At 44.6% G+C, this 15,952-nt stretch overlaps 1 protein-coding gene across 3 annotated transcripts in view; it reads right to left on the reverse strand.

Moving 5' to 3' along the window:
- Positions 1–4,426: 4,426 nt before the first annotated feature.
- Positions 4,427–15,952, reverse strand: part of Il20rb (interleukin 20 receptor subunit beta) — a 39,529-nt gene continuing 28,003 nt past the window's right edge. Inside the window, exons 5-7 of one of the 3 annotated variants that reach the window (XM_046431394.2) lie at positions 14,116–14,326; positions 10,506–10,648; positions 4,427–6,120 (exon numbers count right to left, since the gene is read on the reverse strand). In XM_046431394.2, coding sequence (XP_046287350.1) covers positions 6,013–6,120; positions 10,506–10,648; positions 14,116–14,326 — 462 coding nt within the window. In that variant the 3' untranslated portion in view covers positions 4,427–6,012. Of the gene's footprint in view, positions 6,121–10,505; positions 10,649–14,115; positions 14,333–15,952 lie in introns of all 3 variants that reach the window. The other 2 variants (XM_046431396.2, XM_046431393.2) reach the window with 2 other exon arrangements.

A 15,952-nucleotide genomic window follows, 5' to 3' on the forward strand; every position in this document is an offset into this window, starting at 1 on the left:
TTTTAAAAAATAAAAAATAAATGAGTCATTAGCCAAGAAAAGAGTGGGCCCCTCTTCCTCATGTCCCTCACCACCGCCCCCCCCCAAAATTCAGCTTTTGATTTTCAGCAACATGTTTAGAACCACACCTCAGGCCATCAATTCTTCATTGTGAGGCTTCTTGTCAACTCAAAGTCAAACTCCTTCAGACTTCAAAACTCTTAGAAAAGGAAAAAAATTGAGAGTAAAAGAAGAGAGGGATGGAGGGAGGTAGACAGGCAGGAGAAGAGGAGAGAAAAAAGAAAAGGCAGAGAATTACTTGTTTCAAAACAGTGCAATTTGTAGCCAGGAGTGGTGGTGCTCACCTGTAATCCCAGCAGCTGGGGAGGCTGAGGCAGGAGGATCACAAGTTCAAAGCCAGCCTCAGCTATTTAGTGAGGTCCTAAACAACTTAGTGAGACTTGTCTCAAAATAAAAAACTAAAATATGTGGCTCAGTGGTTAAGCAACTCTGGACAATCCCAGGTGCAGTTTGTATATGCTTTTAATCCCACACAGACATGTACAATCAGTCTATAGGGCTAAAGAGCAATAATCCATAATCAATAAGGTAAACAAAAGCAAATTCAACACATTTCAGACTTTTTACACTTACAGCCTCACTGTTTGCTGGGATGGCATATTTCCAAGCAGATGACTCCCTGATGTCTCTTAATATTACTTTTAATTTAGTAAATTTCAAGTGCTAAGAACCTGCCAATTTTTTGTAAGTAGAAAAATCCTTTTATCTGAAAAAGAGATCACCTCGTAAACTAAAGCTGAACTTAAAGTTATATTTATATTTAAATTTCAGCATTACTTGCTACCATATGCTAAATTAAAACTCTTCACTCATTAAAATACAGTAATTGCACCAGGCTCAGTGGCCCAAGCCTATAATCCTAGTGATTTGGGAGATTGAAGCAGGAAGGTGGCAAATTTGAGACCAGTCTCAGCAATTTAGTGTTGACCCTATCTCAAAATAAAAAATATAAAAGACTGGGGATGTAGCTGGGTGGTAGAGCATCCCTGAGTTCATTCTCTGGTACAGCAAAATCAATTAATTAATTGATTGATTGATTGATTATATACCATCATTATCTCCCCCCCCCCCGCCATAATCCAGGCCTAATCTGAGGGAGGGGTTCGTTGTAATCTATTTCCAGTTGCAAGACTCAAAATTTAAGGTGAGGCAGTGGAGGAAGGAGTGCGGATGAAGTAGCTTCACCTGGGAAAGCCCTCAGGATGACGTAGTTGGTAGGTTGGCCGTAGGTGTCACCCCACCAGGGACCCCTTTCCGGGTTGTGATCTCCTAAGGCTGGAGATCCGAGAGCATGTTTCCTAGGCTTAATCTTTTTTATTGTTGTTTTGGGTTGGTGTTGGTTTTGAGGTGCCAGGCATCTAACCAAGGCCTGCACATTGTTTGTGGGCGTCATCTTACACTGAGGCGATTTGATGAAAGACTCAGCTGGTGTCTCCAGTGGTATTTGGAGGCGCGTGGCCTCTTGGTAGATGGGCAGTTTTCAGTACAAGAGCAAAATGCAGGACCTAATGAGGTTTGCTGGGGCACTCGTTTTTCCAAGGTTCCAGGTTTTTTAAAAGTCGTTTTAAAATTGTCTTCAATGGGGTGCAGTGGAGGGACCAGGAACCTCCTCCACAGCCTGGGGGCCTGGACTTCGCTCCTAGGTGCGGGAGAGGGCAGCCTCTCACTGAAGGAGGCAAAGAGGAAGCGCTGTCCTCTGGTTGCGAGCCTCATTCTCCACTTCAAGCAGGTGTGGGTTTTCCAGGCTCACTTGGTTTGTCCCGAACTTGAGGACCTGAGGGTCCCAGGAGCGAGAAAAAGAAGGCCATAGTTTGGGATCAGCTCTGATGTTTCTGGTCCCAATTTCACAGACTAGGTGTCACAGTGGCGCCCCCTAGTGATCCGTAGCCAGAGGAACACCCCCCAGAAAGTCAGTCTAATCCAGGATGGTTGGAAATGGGACACACAGCAAGAAAGACATCAAAAGACGTCTTTTTCTTCTTCTTCTTCTTTTTTTTAGAAGTTGGGAATAGCATCACAGTACACAGGGCGAGCCAGGCACTCTGTGATGCCCCCAATGTGCCAGGGACAGATAGAACACAGACACAGAGCTAAGAGACAGGCCACTAAGGTCTCAATTCACTACTGACAATGAAAGTTTATTAGAGGCAAAGCCCGTGGGAATTTTCCAAATGACTCCTCATTCTGGGAAAATGGTCAGAGTCTTCCTTTATCCCCGGAGGCCCAGGGAGTTTCATTGCGCTCGGGAACAGCAGAGGGAATTTTCCAGAACTCACCACAAGGTGGCGCCAGACACCCATGGACGTCATGAGGTCCTCCAATCCAGGTGGCCCCAGAAGCTGGCGCTGGAAACTCAAAGAGATCATCAGCATTTACATAGTCAAAGGCCAAAGGATAAAATAAGGCGCGGAGGAAATAAGAAAAGACACCCTTTTTAAAGAGATGGGGAGGAGTGGCAGAGAGTGTCTACAAAAGGAACTCAAAAGAACTTTGCCATAGGACCTCTTGGCAGGACACGATGTAGGCGCGGGCAGACTGGAGATGGCCTCTGGAGAGGCTGTACAGACCTTCAGGTGGAAGAGGGCAGTGACTGGGGCCAGAGATTGGTGGTGAAGGAGAAAACACGTTCTGAATTGTGCATTTACATTTACTAGTAGTTTTTACTGACACAATAAATGAGTTAATAAGCCCAACCCAACTGAAATACATTCTATTCAATTATTCTTTGAAAATTCATCTTGTCAGCCCTTGTTGGATATCATTAGGGACTGATGAATTCAAATGTATTGTACCAATTGATGCCAGCCAACCCTCTCCTGATGTTCCCACTGCCAAACCTTTAGCTAGTAGGAGCATTTTGTATAGATGGGTTGTGGATAAGTTTGAATGACTCAATTATTTAAAGCTTTGTTTTATGATCCAACAAAGTATAGGTGTTCTAGAATCACCTTGTACCTTTCAGCCCCCAGACTTGTAGAAAAATAGCATCGGAAACCAAAATCTGGGAATCGGGGTGCATTTTGGCAGTGACATTTCTAATGGGCTGTTTCAGTGGGGAATAAAAAGCCAAAATATGTTTGATTTACTGTTTTATGCAAACATGACTACATATTAACTTGTTTGATTCAGTCATAACCACATACAGTTCTTATTCAAACTGTGAGATCAACAACTGACCCTCCTTTTCACTAATCCTGAAAGCTAGGTTCCCAACAAAATAAACAATTATTTCTTGCTCTAACTGATAATTTAGGAGAATAGCATTTTTAAATGAACTATCAATATTAACAGTGCAAATACTGAACAACATTTTTGCATTAGTCTACATACCTCCAAACATTTGTTGCCAAATTGCTTTGTTATTGAATCACTGGTAATTTGTCACACTGTATGGCTATGAAAAAAAACTTACCCAACAGATATCTTAGGTTCCATTGTTTGTGTTCACTTTCATTTTGAGAAAGCTTCAACCGGCCGCCAGGCCCCATTTTTCTACTCTACCTTTCATTTTTCCATAAGCCTCATAAACTCCCAATATACTAATTCACTAAATAATATACTTCTTTATTATCACATTATTAGTATTTTTCCCTTGTCCTGTTGGAACATAATCCTCTTGGAACAGAGGACAGTGGGAGATGTTCCCTGAAGGCAAAATCAGGACAGCTGGGCTTGACTCTGGGGCATCCAGGGGACAGCTCCTGGGTGGGCAGCGGCAAAAGCTGCAGGAGACATCACTGAAACCAAGGAAGCCACCCTGGGCTGCTCACAGACACCCAGTGCCCTCCAACTCTTCCCCAGAAGCCTGTAGGTCTCAATGATGGCTGTGAGAGGAAAGCCAAGGATGACCAGGCTCCTGGGCCTGGTAACTGAGCATCTGGAAGGCTAAAGCTTCCAGAAGAAGCATGAAGTCAGAGCTATGCCTTATAACTAGGGTAAGCTCACTCCTGGCTCACCAGAATAATCCCAGTTGATAGCTCTTGTCCTGTTATCATTAAATGCACCCCACGTCCACTTGTTAGAGCGTCCCAACTTAAAGGAACAAGTGACAGGGATAAATTAATTGGAGGGAGAGGCTCCAGGAGGGAGGAAATCTTCAGCTACAGAGGAGGCAGCCCCTCTATGATCAAGAACTAATTCAGTGTCTGGTGCATGGTTGGGGCTCAATAAACACATGTGTTGGGGACATGGGGAGACAACAGAGAACTGAGAGAAATTTCCATGTACCTATACAGGCTAGCAAAAATGGATGGAATCCTGTGAGAGATTCAAGCAGAGGAGGTCAGAGGTCATTTCTTGGTTCTGGGCTTGGCCAGGTGACGGAGGGACGATACTCACAGATTAAAGAGGCAGGGAAGAGGAAGGATCAAGGATGGCCCATGTAGTCGTGTGGTCTTTATTTTTTATAAAATGAACATGTTTCCAGTTCAGGCACAATATAAAATTCACACATACTCTCCATAAAGGAGTCAAAACCAACAAGAAGAACATAAAGGCAAAGCTCTTAGGATATCTCATCCCTGGACACAGCCCCTCCCCAATCTACTTGAGACCCTGCCAGGTGGAGAGAGGATGGTGGGGTGGTGGTGTTACAAAGGGGAAAACATCTGGTTGAGGCAGTTAGACTGTCCCCACCACAGGCTGGCTGGAAGGGCCAGGAAGTGGGGGTAGAGAGGAACCCACTCAGAGGCTCCAGACCTGGGAGGGAGTGGGGAATAAAAAGGTACAGGTCTTGCTCAACAATCAATCCTTCACTCCTCAAGAAACTTCCTCCCTCCACTCCTTCTCTAGCCTTAGGCTTTCTTCTTCACCTGGTTGGGGAGAGGAGTGAGTAGGGGCTTCCAGAGTTGAGAACAGGAAAAGCAGAGTAGAAGAGGCAGAGTCTGATCTCTGAGTGGAATGCCTAAAGGAAAAGGAAGTACCCACAGAAATCCTATGGAAAGGGGCCTCTGGGAAAAACCAAGAGCGCCCTGCTCAGGTGATCTTGTTGCCTCCTGACTCAACTGGAGCTCTTGTACAATAGAAGCTGTCCCCAAGCAAGCAGCCTGTGGCTAGGGGCTGAAGCATGAAGCCAGAGCTGTGTGTACTTTATGTTTCTCTGGACCTAAGGCTGGTGATGTAACTAAAACCCCGAAGCCCGCTTTTTTTGCAGGAACCAAAAAGACTACCCCTTTTGATTTTTACTTCTGCACTTTGACAACTTCACAGGAAAAACAGACGCTACAAACATTACACTTGGAACTGACCACCTCCTGCCCTCTCGTCACACAACACACATATTACCTGCCATCCTCAGGATGTGCACACAGTCCACACTTGATGGTGTTTTGTGGATCTCCAGCACTGGTGCACATCCTATGTTGGGGGGCTGTGGCCTTCCAGTTCACCCACCATGGCTTGCTGAGCCCTCCACCTCTGCATAGGCATTTAGCTTGAAGGGAGATCAACACTTGCTCCCATCCTTCCTTTCCTCTTCCATTTCCTCTGGGAAAGCGGGGAGCCCAAGCCAACTCATGTGTGGCCTTTGGTCCTTCTTACTACACATTTATATCCTGCTCTCCAGGAGCACTGGCCTTTCCCAGCATGAATGCCACCCGCAGTCCTGCAAGTGCTGAATGTATTTACATACATAGAAAGAGAGACAGAGAGCAGAGACAGGTGAGTAATTAATCCCCATTGCAGATGAGAAATCTGAGGACCAGAGGGATGAAGTCACTTTCCCCAGGGTCACTCAGCTAGCAAATGTCAGCTCCGGGTCTGGAAGTCACATCTCCTGAACTCTCACCAGTGCCACTGGCATGACACTCAGCCTCTGACAGTTGCTTCCGCACATGGACATGGCAGGCTCTTCATACTTCTCTTGTCCTTCATCCATGGAGGAAAACAGGAACACAGCCTCACCCCTCACCAGTCCTGTGTCCTGCAGGCCAGTCTGTGGGCCCTTCCTCAGGTCTAGATCCAGGCCTTGAAGAGTTCCTCAGAAGATAGCACAGCTGTGGCACAGACATCCACCTCTTCCCTTCTGCAGCTGATTACCTTCTGGGGTGAATTGGTTATTTTCTGAAAATTAATTTTCATCAATAATTATTAGATGTCACTAGTAGAAAGCAGTGAGAGTAAAGAATGTCACAAAAATCCCAATTATTTGATGAAATTTCAAGCTGTTAAAAAAAATCCCAAAGACAATTCCAACCCCTAGATCAGCGACTTCCAGCATTTGCTGAGGTCATCTCCCAGTTTACTGCCAAGCTATTCCCTCCAGGCCCTGATGCATCAGTGCTCCAAAATTACAGAATTCTGGAGGGGGGAGGGAACTAACCATTTTCCACCAAGAGCTTAAGAACAATGAACTAGTCTAAGATGCTTCATGAACAGCAGCTATCACAGTGCCAAGTCCAGAGAAGGTGCTCATAAATGCAGTCTCTTTCTTACTCATATTTTTTTCCTGAGACCCTGGTGCATAATCATTGCTAGTTGCAAACATGCAGATACCCATTTTTTCAAAGTGACTTCATTGCTAGTCTGCTCACCTCCACAAATTCTCTGTGTTCTTCTATAGTTACCTCCCACTGACCTCCTGGTCATCACTCCTAAAGTACATGCACACAAATGAACAGGCATGATGGTTTCCCCCACCTTGTTCTCCTAGACATCAGCATCATCCAGCCAATCACCCTTGATCCTGTTTCTAAAGAGGCAGCTTCAGGGGTTTACTCTTGGTGTCCACCAGCCAATAAGAAAAGATATCACACAAGAAGGGCTCTCTGAGCAGGAGTGTTAGCCTGGAGCAGCCATCAATTCACCACTGCTGGTCCTAGTCAGATTCTCAGGACACTGGCTGTCAAACCTGTACTGGTTTGCTTGATTATTTTAAATCCTAGAGCAGTGCTGTCCAATGAAAGCAATGAGAGCCACATATACAATTTTTAAAATCTAGCAGCACATTTTAAAAAGTAAAAAGAAATAGGTGGAGTTATTGTAGTGATATACTTTATTTAACAGATACACCAAAATATTGTCATTTAACATGCAGTAAAAAATTACTGAAAATTTTCAAATCTTTTGTACTGTCCTCCCAATCTATCACATATGACTATAACGGATAGCACAATTCTAAAACATCTAAATTAAATAATCCCAGCAGCTCTGGAGGCTGAAGCAGGAGGATTGCAAGTTCAAAGCCAGGCTCAGCAAAAGCAGTGTGCTAAGCAACTCAGTGAGAACCTGTCTCTAAATAAAATACAAAATAGGGCTGGGTATGTGGCTCAGTGGCCAAGTGCCACTGAGTTCAGTCTCTGGTACCCCTCAAAAAAAAAAATTAAACATTGTTGTACAATTAGAACGAACTTTCAAGCAAGGTTCCAATGATATTTTTAAAATATGTGTTATCATTTTTTTTAATTTAGTTGTAGTTTATTTATTTTATTTGTTTTTATTTTTATGTGGTGCCAGATCAAACCCAGTGCCTCATGCATGCTAGGCAAGTGCTCTACCACTGAGCCACAACCCAGGCCCCCCAAAATATGTTTTCAATATTTAAAAATCATGAGATTTCTCATAAGGATCTGAACTTCTAGGTTTCCTATTTACAACTTGGAGATCTCAGGCTGGGGTGTAGCTCGGTGGGAAAATGCATGTCTAGTTGGGTTTGATCCCCAGCACTGCAAAAAATAAATAAATGAATCTTGGAGGTCTGGCAGCACTGGCTCAGACCTTGGTGGCAACCTTCTGGAGCTAAAAAGCAGCTGCTTTCTTTAGATGGAATGATTTTCCCTGGGTCCATCACCTCTCCTTATTGAGTGATGGTCATTGTACTGCATTGACATTTTTTTCCAGTACCTATTTGACCCCCAAAAGCATCTGAACTCACAACTGCCACTTTCTGTGAAGCAAACAAGGCCACATTGGGGGTGGTCCATTGTTACTAACTTGGGGCCATCTCTATGCTTGCCACCCACCTTATAGTAGAATATGACAGCAAGAAAAGAAAGAATGAAGTCAGTCACAGAAAGGAAAGGAAGACCCTTTAGCACCAAAGCCCCATCCCTGGGAAGCAACTATGGATGAAAGACATGGGGAAAAATTATATTTTTAAATAGAGAATATACACTGGACCGAATTAACATGATTTTCCTTGCATGGGTACTTTTGCTTTGACTGTTACATGGTGATATAAACTTTAATGGAAAAGAATTCTTCATGGCACATTTCAGAGTGCAGCCATCCCAATTGTAAAATTGTAGATATAGACATGTAACGTTTCACCCACACAGATAAATTAAGCACAAACCTGGAAGGACATTTTGGAGAATTGCCAAGGATTTCCGATTGGTAATTTTCTACGGTTTAATTGGCTAGATGAGTGGATTTTGCAAGGCTGACTGGAAATCGCTTTTTTTTTTTTTAACAGTTTCGAGGATTATGTGTAAATAATGCAAATGTCGGAGAGAAGCTAGGTTCTGCTGAGAGAAGGGGGATAGTGGTAGTGATGCCCGGCTCCAGAATGTGTTTGGGATTTAATGGACACTGATGATCTATCTCTCACACAGCACTGTGGGGAAATGCATTGACTCAGAGAATTTGTCCACTTTAGAAATCCAGGGGAGAAAACAGAATAGAAGTTGGAATATCCAGGGAGGCTCTGGAGAGGTGGCCAGATGCACCGTGTGGGAACTGCTGGCTTCTGCTTCTCCCCACCATGGCACGGACACATCCCCACCATGGCCCGGGCACACTCACTCCTGTGCTCTGTGTTCCCTGGAGTAGAATAAGAATCCTAGGCTAGTGCAGAGCTAGGAACACCGGCAGGGACCCCTAGTCTTTGGGAGTCACTATGAAGTCCAAATTGCCCCCCATGTCCCCACGCCATACCCACCAAAGACAAAGCATAGTCCAGACTTCCCATATTCCCACACATGCTCTTTACCCTGATGCCCTTGGCAGATAAGTTGAATATGTTGTGTTGGAGTATGTTATTGGATGTAGCCACTGTTGGAACTGTAGAAAGGGACCAAGAAGGTTCAGCAGGACAGTTCAGAAGAGAAAAACTGTATATGACTCCTGAAATGGCAAGCATCCTGGGCTGGGCAAACACCAGGTTGTGTTCATGCCAGATCCTGGGAGAAAGCAGAGGTGGCCTCAGGGAGGTGCCTATACCCTGGAGAAGGGAGATCTCTCCTAGACCCTCTGATTAGAAATTGCTGTGGTTTGAATATGTTCTCCCAAAAGCATGTATTAGAAACTGAATTCCCAAGGCAACAGCCTTAAGGTGGGACCTTTGAGAGATGATTAGCTGAGGGCTCTGCTTTCACCAATGGATTGATGCAGATCGTAAAAGGACTTGAGAATGGGAAGAGAGAACCTACAGAATAGGAGAAAATCTGTGCTGCTTCTTCTGACAGAGGATTAATAGCCAGAATATATAAAGAACTCAAAAAATTCAGCATCAAAAAAACTCAGCCAGGCTCTGTGGTGCATGCCTGTAATCCCAGCAGCTAGGAAGGCTGAGGCAGGAGGATCCCAAGTTTAAAGCCAGCCTCAGCAAAAGCGTGGTGCTAAGCAACTCAGTGAGACCCTGTCTCTAAATAAAATGCAAAATAGGGCTGGGGATGTGGCTCAGTGGTTGAGTGTCCCTGTATTCAATCCCTGGTATCCCCCCCCCGCAAAAAAAAAACCCTCAATTTATAAATGGGCAAATGAATTAAACAGATGTCTCAAAAGAAAAAAATGCAAATGGCCAAAAAATACATTAAAAAATGTTCAACATAATTAGCAATTGAAGAAATGCAAACCAAAACTAAAATGAGATTTCATCTCACTCCAGTTAGAATGGCAACATCAAGCACACAAACAATAATAAATGCTGAAGAGGATGTGGAGAGAAAGGAACACTTCTACACTGTTAGTAGGATTGTATATTACTACAGCCACTATGGAAATCAGCACGGAGATTCCTCAAAAGACTAAGAATGAAACCACCATATGACCCAGCTATACCACTCCTAGTATTTATCCTGAAGAATTAGTTGTTATACTATACTGATCCATGCACACCCATGTTTATAGCAGCACAATTCACAATAGCCAAACTGTGGAACCAGCCTAGGTGTCCATCAATGGATGAATGGATAAAGAAAATGTGGTATATATATACAATGGAGTTTCAGCCAGTCGTAAAGAATGGAACTTAAGAATATTATGGTAAGCAAAATAAGTCAAACCCAAAGGTCATATTTTCCTCAGAACCAAATGAACTTCTATTGTTTATGAATTATCCAATCTGTGATATTCTATTCTAGCAATACAGACTGAGACAGAAGTGGAGTCCTATAGGTGTTCTTCCCTAAAAACCGAAAAACCCACAAAAGCATGCCATGCCCACCTAAGGCCTAAGGTACAGCCCTCTGATCAGTGTCATGCTGCAAGAAAAGAGGAAGCTTATTTACCAAGGTGTCTGGGAGGACCACCACGGGGCAGCAGGAGTACCGGAGCAGCTGACCCATTTTCCAGATGGAGAACGGCACAACCACGAGGATCAGCATGAAGCCAAGGAAGGCAAACAGGGCCAGGGCCAGTGGGAGAGCCTCTTCTGGAGACAGAAAGACAAGAAGACGCTTAGAAACCACAATGAAGGGGAAGCCTCCAAGCCCAGGCCTCCCCTGACCCCTGGAGTTGGCTCCGAATGTCAATCAAGACGGCAAAAGCCAGAAACCTGAGATTTGATATGTGCCCTGGTGACCAAAATTACCGCCATTTTTCTAAAATCTAAATTTTAGATTTAATCTAGAAAATCTAGATTAAGGTATGGTTTCCAGAAAGCTCCAGGGAAGATTAAAATCTCTTTCTCGGGAAGGGGAAGGGAGGAGCATTGTGTGTGAAGGCAAGAGTGGTGTTAGCACATACCTGGCACAGCTGCCAGAGGAAGGCAGGGGGCCAGGCCCCAGAACGGGCTGGGTGGTAACTGAAAACAAAGTGTTTCGCAATTTGCTCTTGGCACTGATCCATCTTATGGAGGAGAATATTAAGTCCGGAAAACAGTCACATAATAACTATGCTATATCAAGCCCCTGTTATGTGGCTCCTCCTTCCAGCTCTATGCTGGGGGCTGGGTGGTAAATCCCTGTTCTTTGCAATGGGCATGAGTTTCTCTGCTTTTATAAGATGATTCTATGCTCAGAATGGTTAGGCAATTTACCCCAGGTCACACAGATAGGGTTAGCTCCAAAGCCCATAATTATTGTAATTGTAAATGTAGCAGAAAGGAACAGACCTGGGCATCTGGAAATGCAGAAAGGAAATGCAATACTTTCCCATCTCTGTTCTGTGTAACCTGGAGTAACTCATTTAAGCCCCCCTGGTCGGGCAGTTTGCTCACAATGTGAAGGGTAACCTAGCCAGGGAGGTTGTAGAGAAGCTGGTAGTCAAACATGTGGCTGGGGCCATGCATATTGTTTCAAAGATTTTGAAAAATATTTTAGCAGTGTACATTGAGAGATACACAAATGTTCATACCCTTTCAATCCACTCCTGTGATTTCAATTCCAAAAAAATAATTCCAAGGAAGGAAACAATTATATGCATCAGTCTGTTCATGGAAACATCTGGAATACAGCACATGCCACCCACTGATACCATCCCATCTTTTGCTTGTTGGGAGTCTGTCTCCACTAGAGGAGAAATTCTTGAGGGCAGGGATTTCCCTGCTGTATCCAAGTGCACAGGCCAGGATTTGGCACACAGTGAGTACTCAGTAAATATTCATTTAATAAAAGAATGAACATCATCTTCAAAAGCAAATGGAAGCTGGGTGTGGTGGCGCCTGCCTGTAATCCTAGTGGATAGGGAGGCTTAGGCAGGAGAATCACAAGTTCAAAGCCAGCCTCAGCAAAAGCAAAGTGCTAAGCAACTCAGTAAGACCCTGTCTCTAAGTAAAATGTAAAATAGGGCTGGAGACGTGACTCAGTGGTTGAGTACCCCTAAATTCAATCCCTGATACCCACCCCCCAAAAAAAAAGCAAACGGAAGTGATTCAAATACCCAATAATAGGGGATTCACCAGCATGGTAGGCTAGTCATTCAGCTATTAAAATGAGAATCAGGACAGATACACACTTGGTTACTACAGCATGTTTTATAGTGGCAAAGGATTAGAAAACAAAAAATATTCTCATTAATAAAAAGATATTAAATATATTGGTTTATTATGCAGCATTTTTAAAAAACTGAGGTGGACCCAAAGATACCGACATAAAATGATGCTCATGATATACTACTAAGTGAAGACAAGCCAGGCACAGAACAGTAGGTATGGGATAGGCCCCTTTGTGTGTGTGAGCATTTGAATCACACAGACAGTGCTGGGAGGATTAAATGCCAGACTCGCCAAAAGAAACCTCCTGAGTGGTGTATGGGGAAGAATGGACAATATTTAACTCTGACCCTTCTTAAAATTTCTGTCTTGATTGGGTTTTTTAAACAAGACATGATTTTTTTGAAGTGTATAAAACAATAATCAGAAAATCTACATGGGAACTGTTATAGATATGTTAGTTATTTGAGAAAAAAAAAAAAGAAAAACAGGCACAGTGTTTATATGCTATAGAACTCCCACATGTAAGTAATGACTGAGGGTTATGCTCCTTTGGAGGGCAATTTGAAAACAGCAATCAAAATTAAAGGTCTATGTCTTCAATTGAATCAATCTACCTTGAAGAATTTATCCTTCAAATAAATATATACCAGAAAAATTATCTTTTTTTTTTCTCACAATGTTGAGAGAGTCAAACTTAAGGTCTTGTGCATGCTAGACAAGCACTCTACCACTGAGCTACACACCCATTCCTGCCAAAATGATCAATGTATTAGAGGAAATTAATTAGTGCATTGGCCGTAATAGCAAAATATTTTGGGAAAAACTAAGTGCCCATTAATAGGGGACTAGTTAAATCAGTTATTTCATATACATATAATGAAATAGTATGTAGCAATAAAGAAGGATAAAGGAACTACTTTATTAATACAGCAAAATCTATAAGATATATAAAATAAAAAAAGACAAGATCCAAAACAATGTATAGAACATGCCACCATTTGTGCTAAAAGGAAAAGCAACAAGAATTCAAAGCCAGCCTCAGCAACAGCAAGGTGCTAAGCAACTCAGTGAGACCCTGTCTCTAAATAAAATACAAAATAGGGCTGGGGATGTGGCTCAGTGGTCGAGTGCCCCTGAGTTCAATCCCTAGTACCCACCCCACAAAGAAAAGGAAAGGCAACATATGTAAATACATTCTCATTTACTTGTATATGCATTTAAGTCTTCAGAAGTATATGCAAGAAGTTCGTATCTATGGAAGAGGGTATAGGAATCATATGGATGAGGAAGAGATATGGAAAATAAAATTTCCATGTGTCTCATATTTTTGGCACCATATGAATGTACTATCTATTCAAAAGGCTAAAAGATCACACACACACACACAAGTAGTGATATTTGGGTGGCAGGATCATAGGATGTAGAATTTTGTTGGGTTTATTTTTTCCAAAAGGGTTTTCAAGCGATTTAAGTTTTTAGACTATAAGGGGGTGGTGGGGGGGCGGGTCTGGAGGAGTAGCTCAGTGGTAGAAAACTTGCCTCACACCTGTGAGGCAATGAGTTCAATCCTTAGCACTACATAAAAATAAATAAATTAAATAAAGGTATTATATCCATCTACAATTAAAAAAAAATTTTAAATGTCAAGGGGGGGGCGAAACAAGAGGCTTCTGGAGACTCTCCATAAAGCCCCTTCCAGATAAAAGAAACTGTGGCATTGTATGGTGTATGACCTCCTTCCCAGGATCACCAAGGAACCTGGCAGCCTCTCCTGCAGCCACCTCTAATCACAGGCAGTATTCATCAGCCTTGGCACATCTGGCCTAGGGAGGAGGAAGCTCTCACAGGGAGAGTGACAGCTGCTCAAGAATCTCCCCCAGCGCTAGGATGGCCTCCTGCATACGTTTACCACCGGAACCCACCCAGGTCTGTGAAATCAAGGGAAGGCTCAGAATCAAAGGCACCTGAGCATGCACCAAGAGGGGCTGTCACCTCTGCGGAGGCCCAAGGAACAGGCAGACCTTCTTTACCTTGCACCTCCACACACTCTGCCTGGCTGAAGGCACTGTGCCTCCCGATGACCTTCACCAGAGACTGGGCCTTCACACAGTATGTGGCCCCTGGGTCCATGGTTTCCAGGTGCACAGGAACGCCCCTACTCCTCACCACTTTGGTCTGTTCCTTTGGGAGACCAGAAAACACAGTTATTCTCTGAGGGCAGCAAGACTGGAAAGGTTGAGGAGAGTCAGGGAGGGAACACTGCAGAGATTTCCTTTCCGGGGTGTGTACAGAATGTTCCCTGTTACTCATGCATGTGTGCACTCAGTTGCTCGTTTATCCACTCACGTTTATTAGGCACCTAATAAGTATCAGGCACTGTTCCAGGAACAGGGACAGAGCACAGAACAAAGGAGGCAAAGTCTCTGCTATTGTAGAGCTTTCGTGGGGAAGACCAACAATATATAAATACATGTCAGGTGGCCATAAAGGCTGTGCAGAGAAAAGGCAAGGGGCTAGAGAGTGACAGGGAGGCACTAGTTTAGACAATGTGGTTAGGGGAAACCTTTCTGAAAGGATGATACTTGAGCAGAGACTGGAAATTTGGAAATCTGACTGGGCAAGGATTTGGCATGGTCACTGCTGCCACAGGGATCAGTGCATAAAATCAGAGCTGGTGGGCCATGCCTCCCCACTTGCCCATCCATCCCTCTGTCTATGCACTCCGCTGTCTACCTTTCCACTTCCACTGTCTGCCCCGGGCCTGTGCTCTGCATCTGAGCCTGCAGAGGCTTGTGTAGGCTGAGCCTAGGTGACTCAGGGCACATACTTCTCTTTCAGCACTGGCCCTGCCAGTTACAAGGGTGGGGAGCCACTCTGTCCCAAAGAATCTGAGGGAGCTGTGTGCTGCCTCCTGCCAGGCGCTGACCTGTCCCCAGCACCACTCCACCTATCTGGTTGGCAATGCCATGTCCTATCAGTTGGCTCTGACCTCATGGGGATAAGGGCTGGAACCTGGTATTATTGCCTGCCCTACCTGCCCCCACCACCTTCCAGGGGACACTTCCCCACCCAAAGCCCCTATTGAGTGTGTGGCAGGGCATATGCACTGCCCTCAGACACCACTAAGTGATCTGGGATACCTCCGGTCTGAGAAGGGTCCTATCAGAGACCAACTAGCTCCCTGCAACCACTAAGCTTGGCCCGATGAGCATGAACAATGGGATTCCTCTCCAAAGACTTTGGTCTTGGGAAACTGAATACCTGGATCTGGAAGTAGGGATAAAGGGGAGAGGATACTGTGAGGGGCCTCAGGCTCAGAGGCCTTGAGTGGCTGGGAAGGCACAATCATAGGCATATGTTGGAAGGTGTGATGAAGGGCAGGGCCTGGGAGTAAGCTGGGCAGGGGGCCACAGGAAGAGGACTCACCGGAAGGAGGCAAGGCCACCACAGGTAGGGGGCCCTGGGGAAAGGAGACTCTGCCAGCTCTGCTCAGGGATTCTGTGAGAGCCCATATTAATACTCTGAGAAAGCCCATTACTTCCTGGTGCTGATGGCAGCAGGCCTCTAGGCCCTGTCTCCCTCTCAGCTTGGACAGGGGTTCCATGGATTTGAGTGTCCCCCCACTTTCCACTGGTGCTCCACCCCTTCTGCTGCTGCTATTTGTGAGGGCTGGACTCCACTCACATGGATTACAGCAGCTTTCCCACGGGGAGGGGCAGCTCCCTCCCGGGCTTTCTGCATGGCCTACCTGCTCATAATTAAATGGGCTTATTCATAAGCCAGCTCCTGGCTGGCTGCTCC

Source organism: Marmota monax, unplaced genomic scaffold (genome assembly GCF_021218885.2).
Source record: "Marmota monax isolate L192 unplaced genomic scaffold, Marmota_monax_Labrador192_F-V1.1 WCK01_AAM20220418_F8-fsc00022, whole genome shotgun sequence".
NCBI classification, from domain to species: Eukaryota; Metazoa; Chordata; class Mammalia; order Rodentia; family Sciuridae; genus Marmota; species Marmota monax.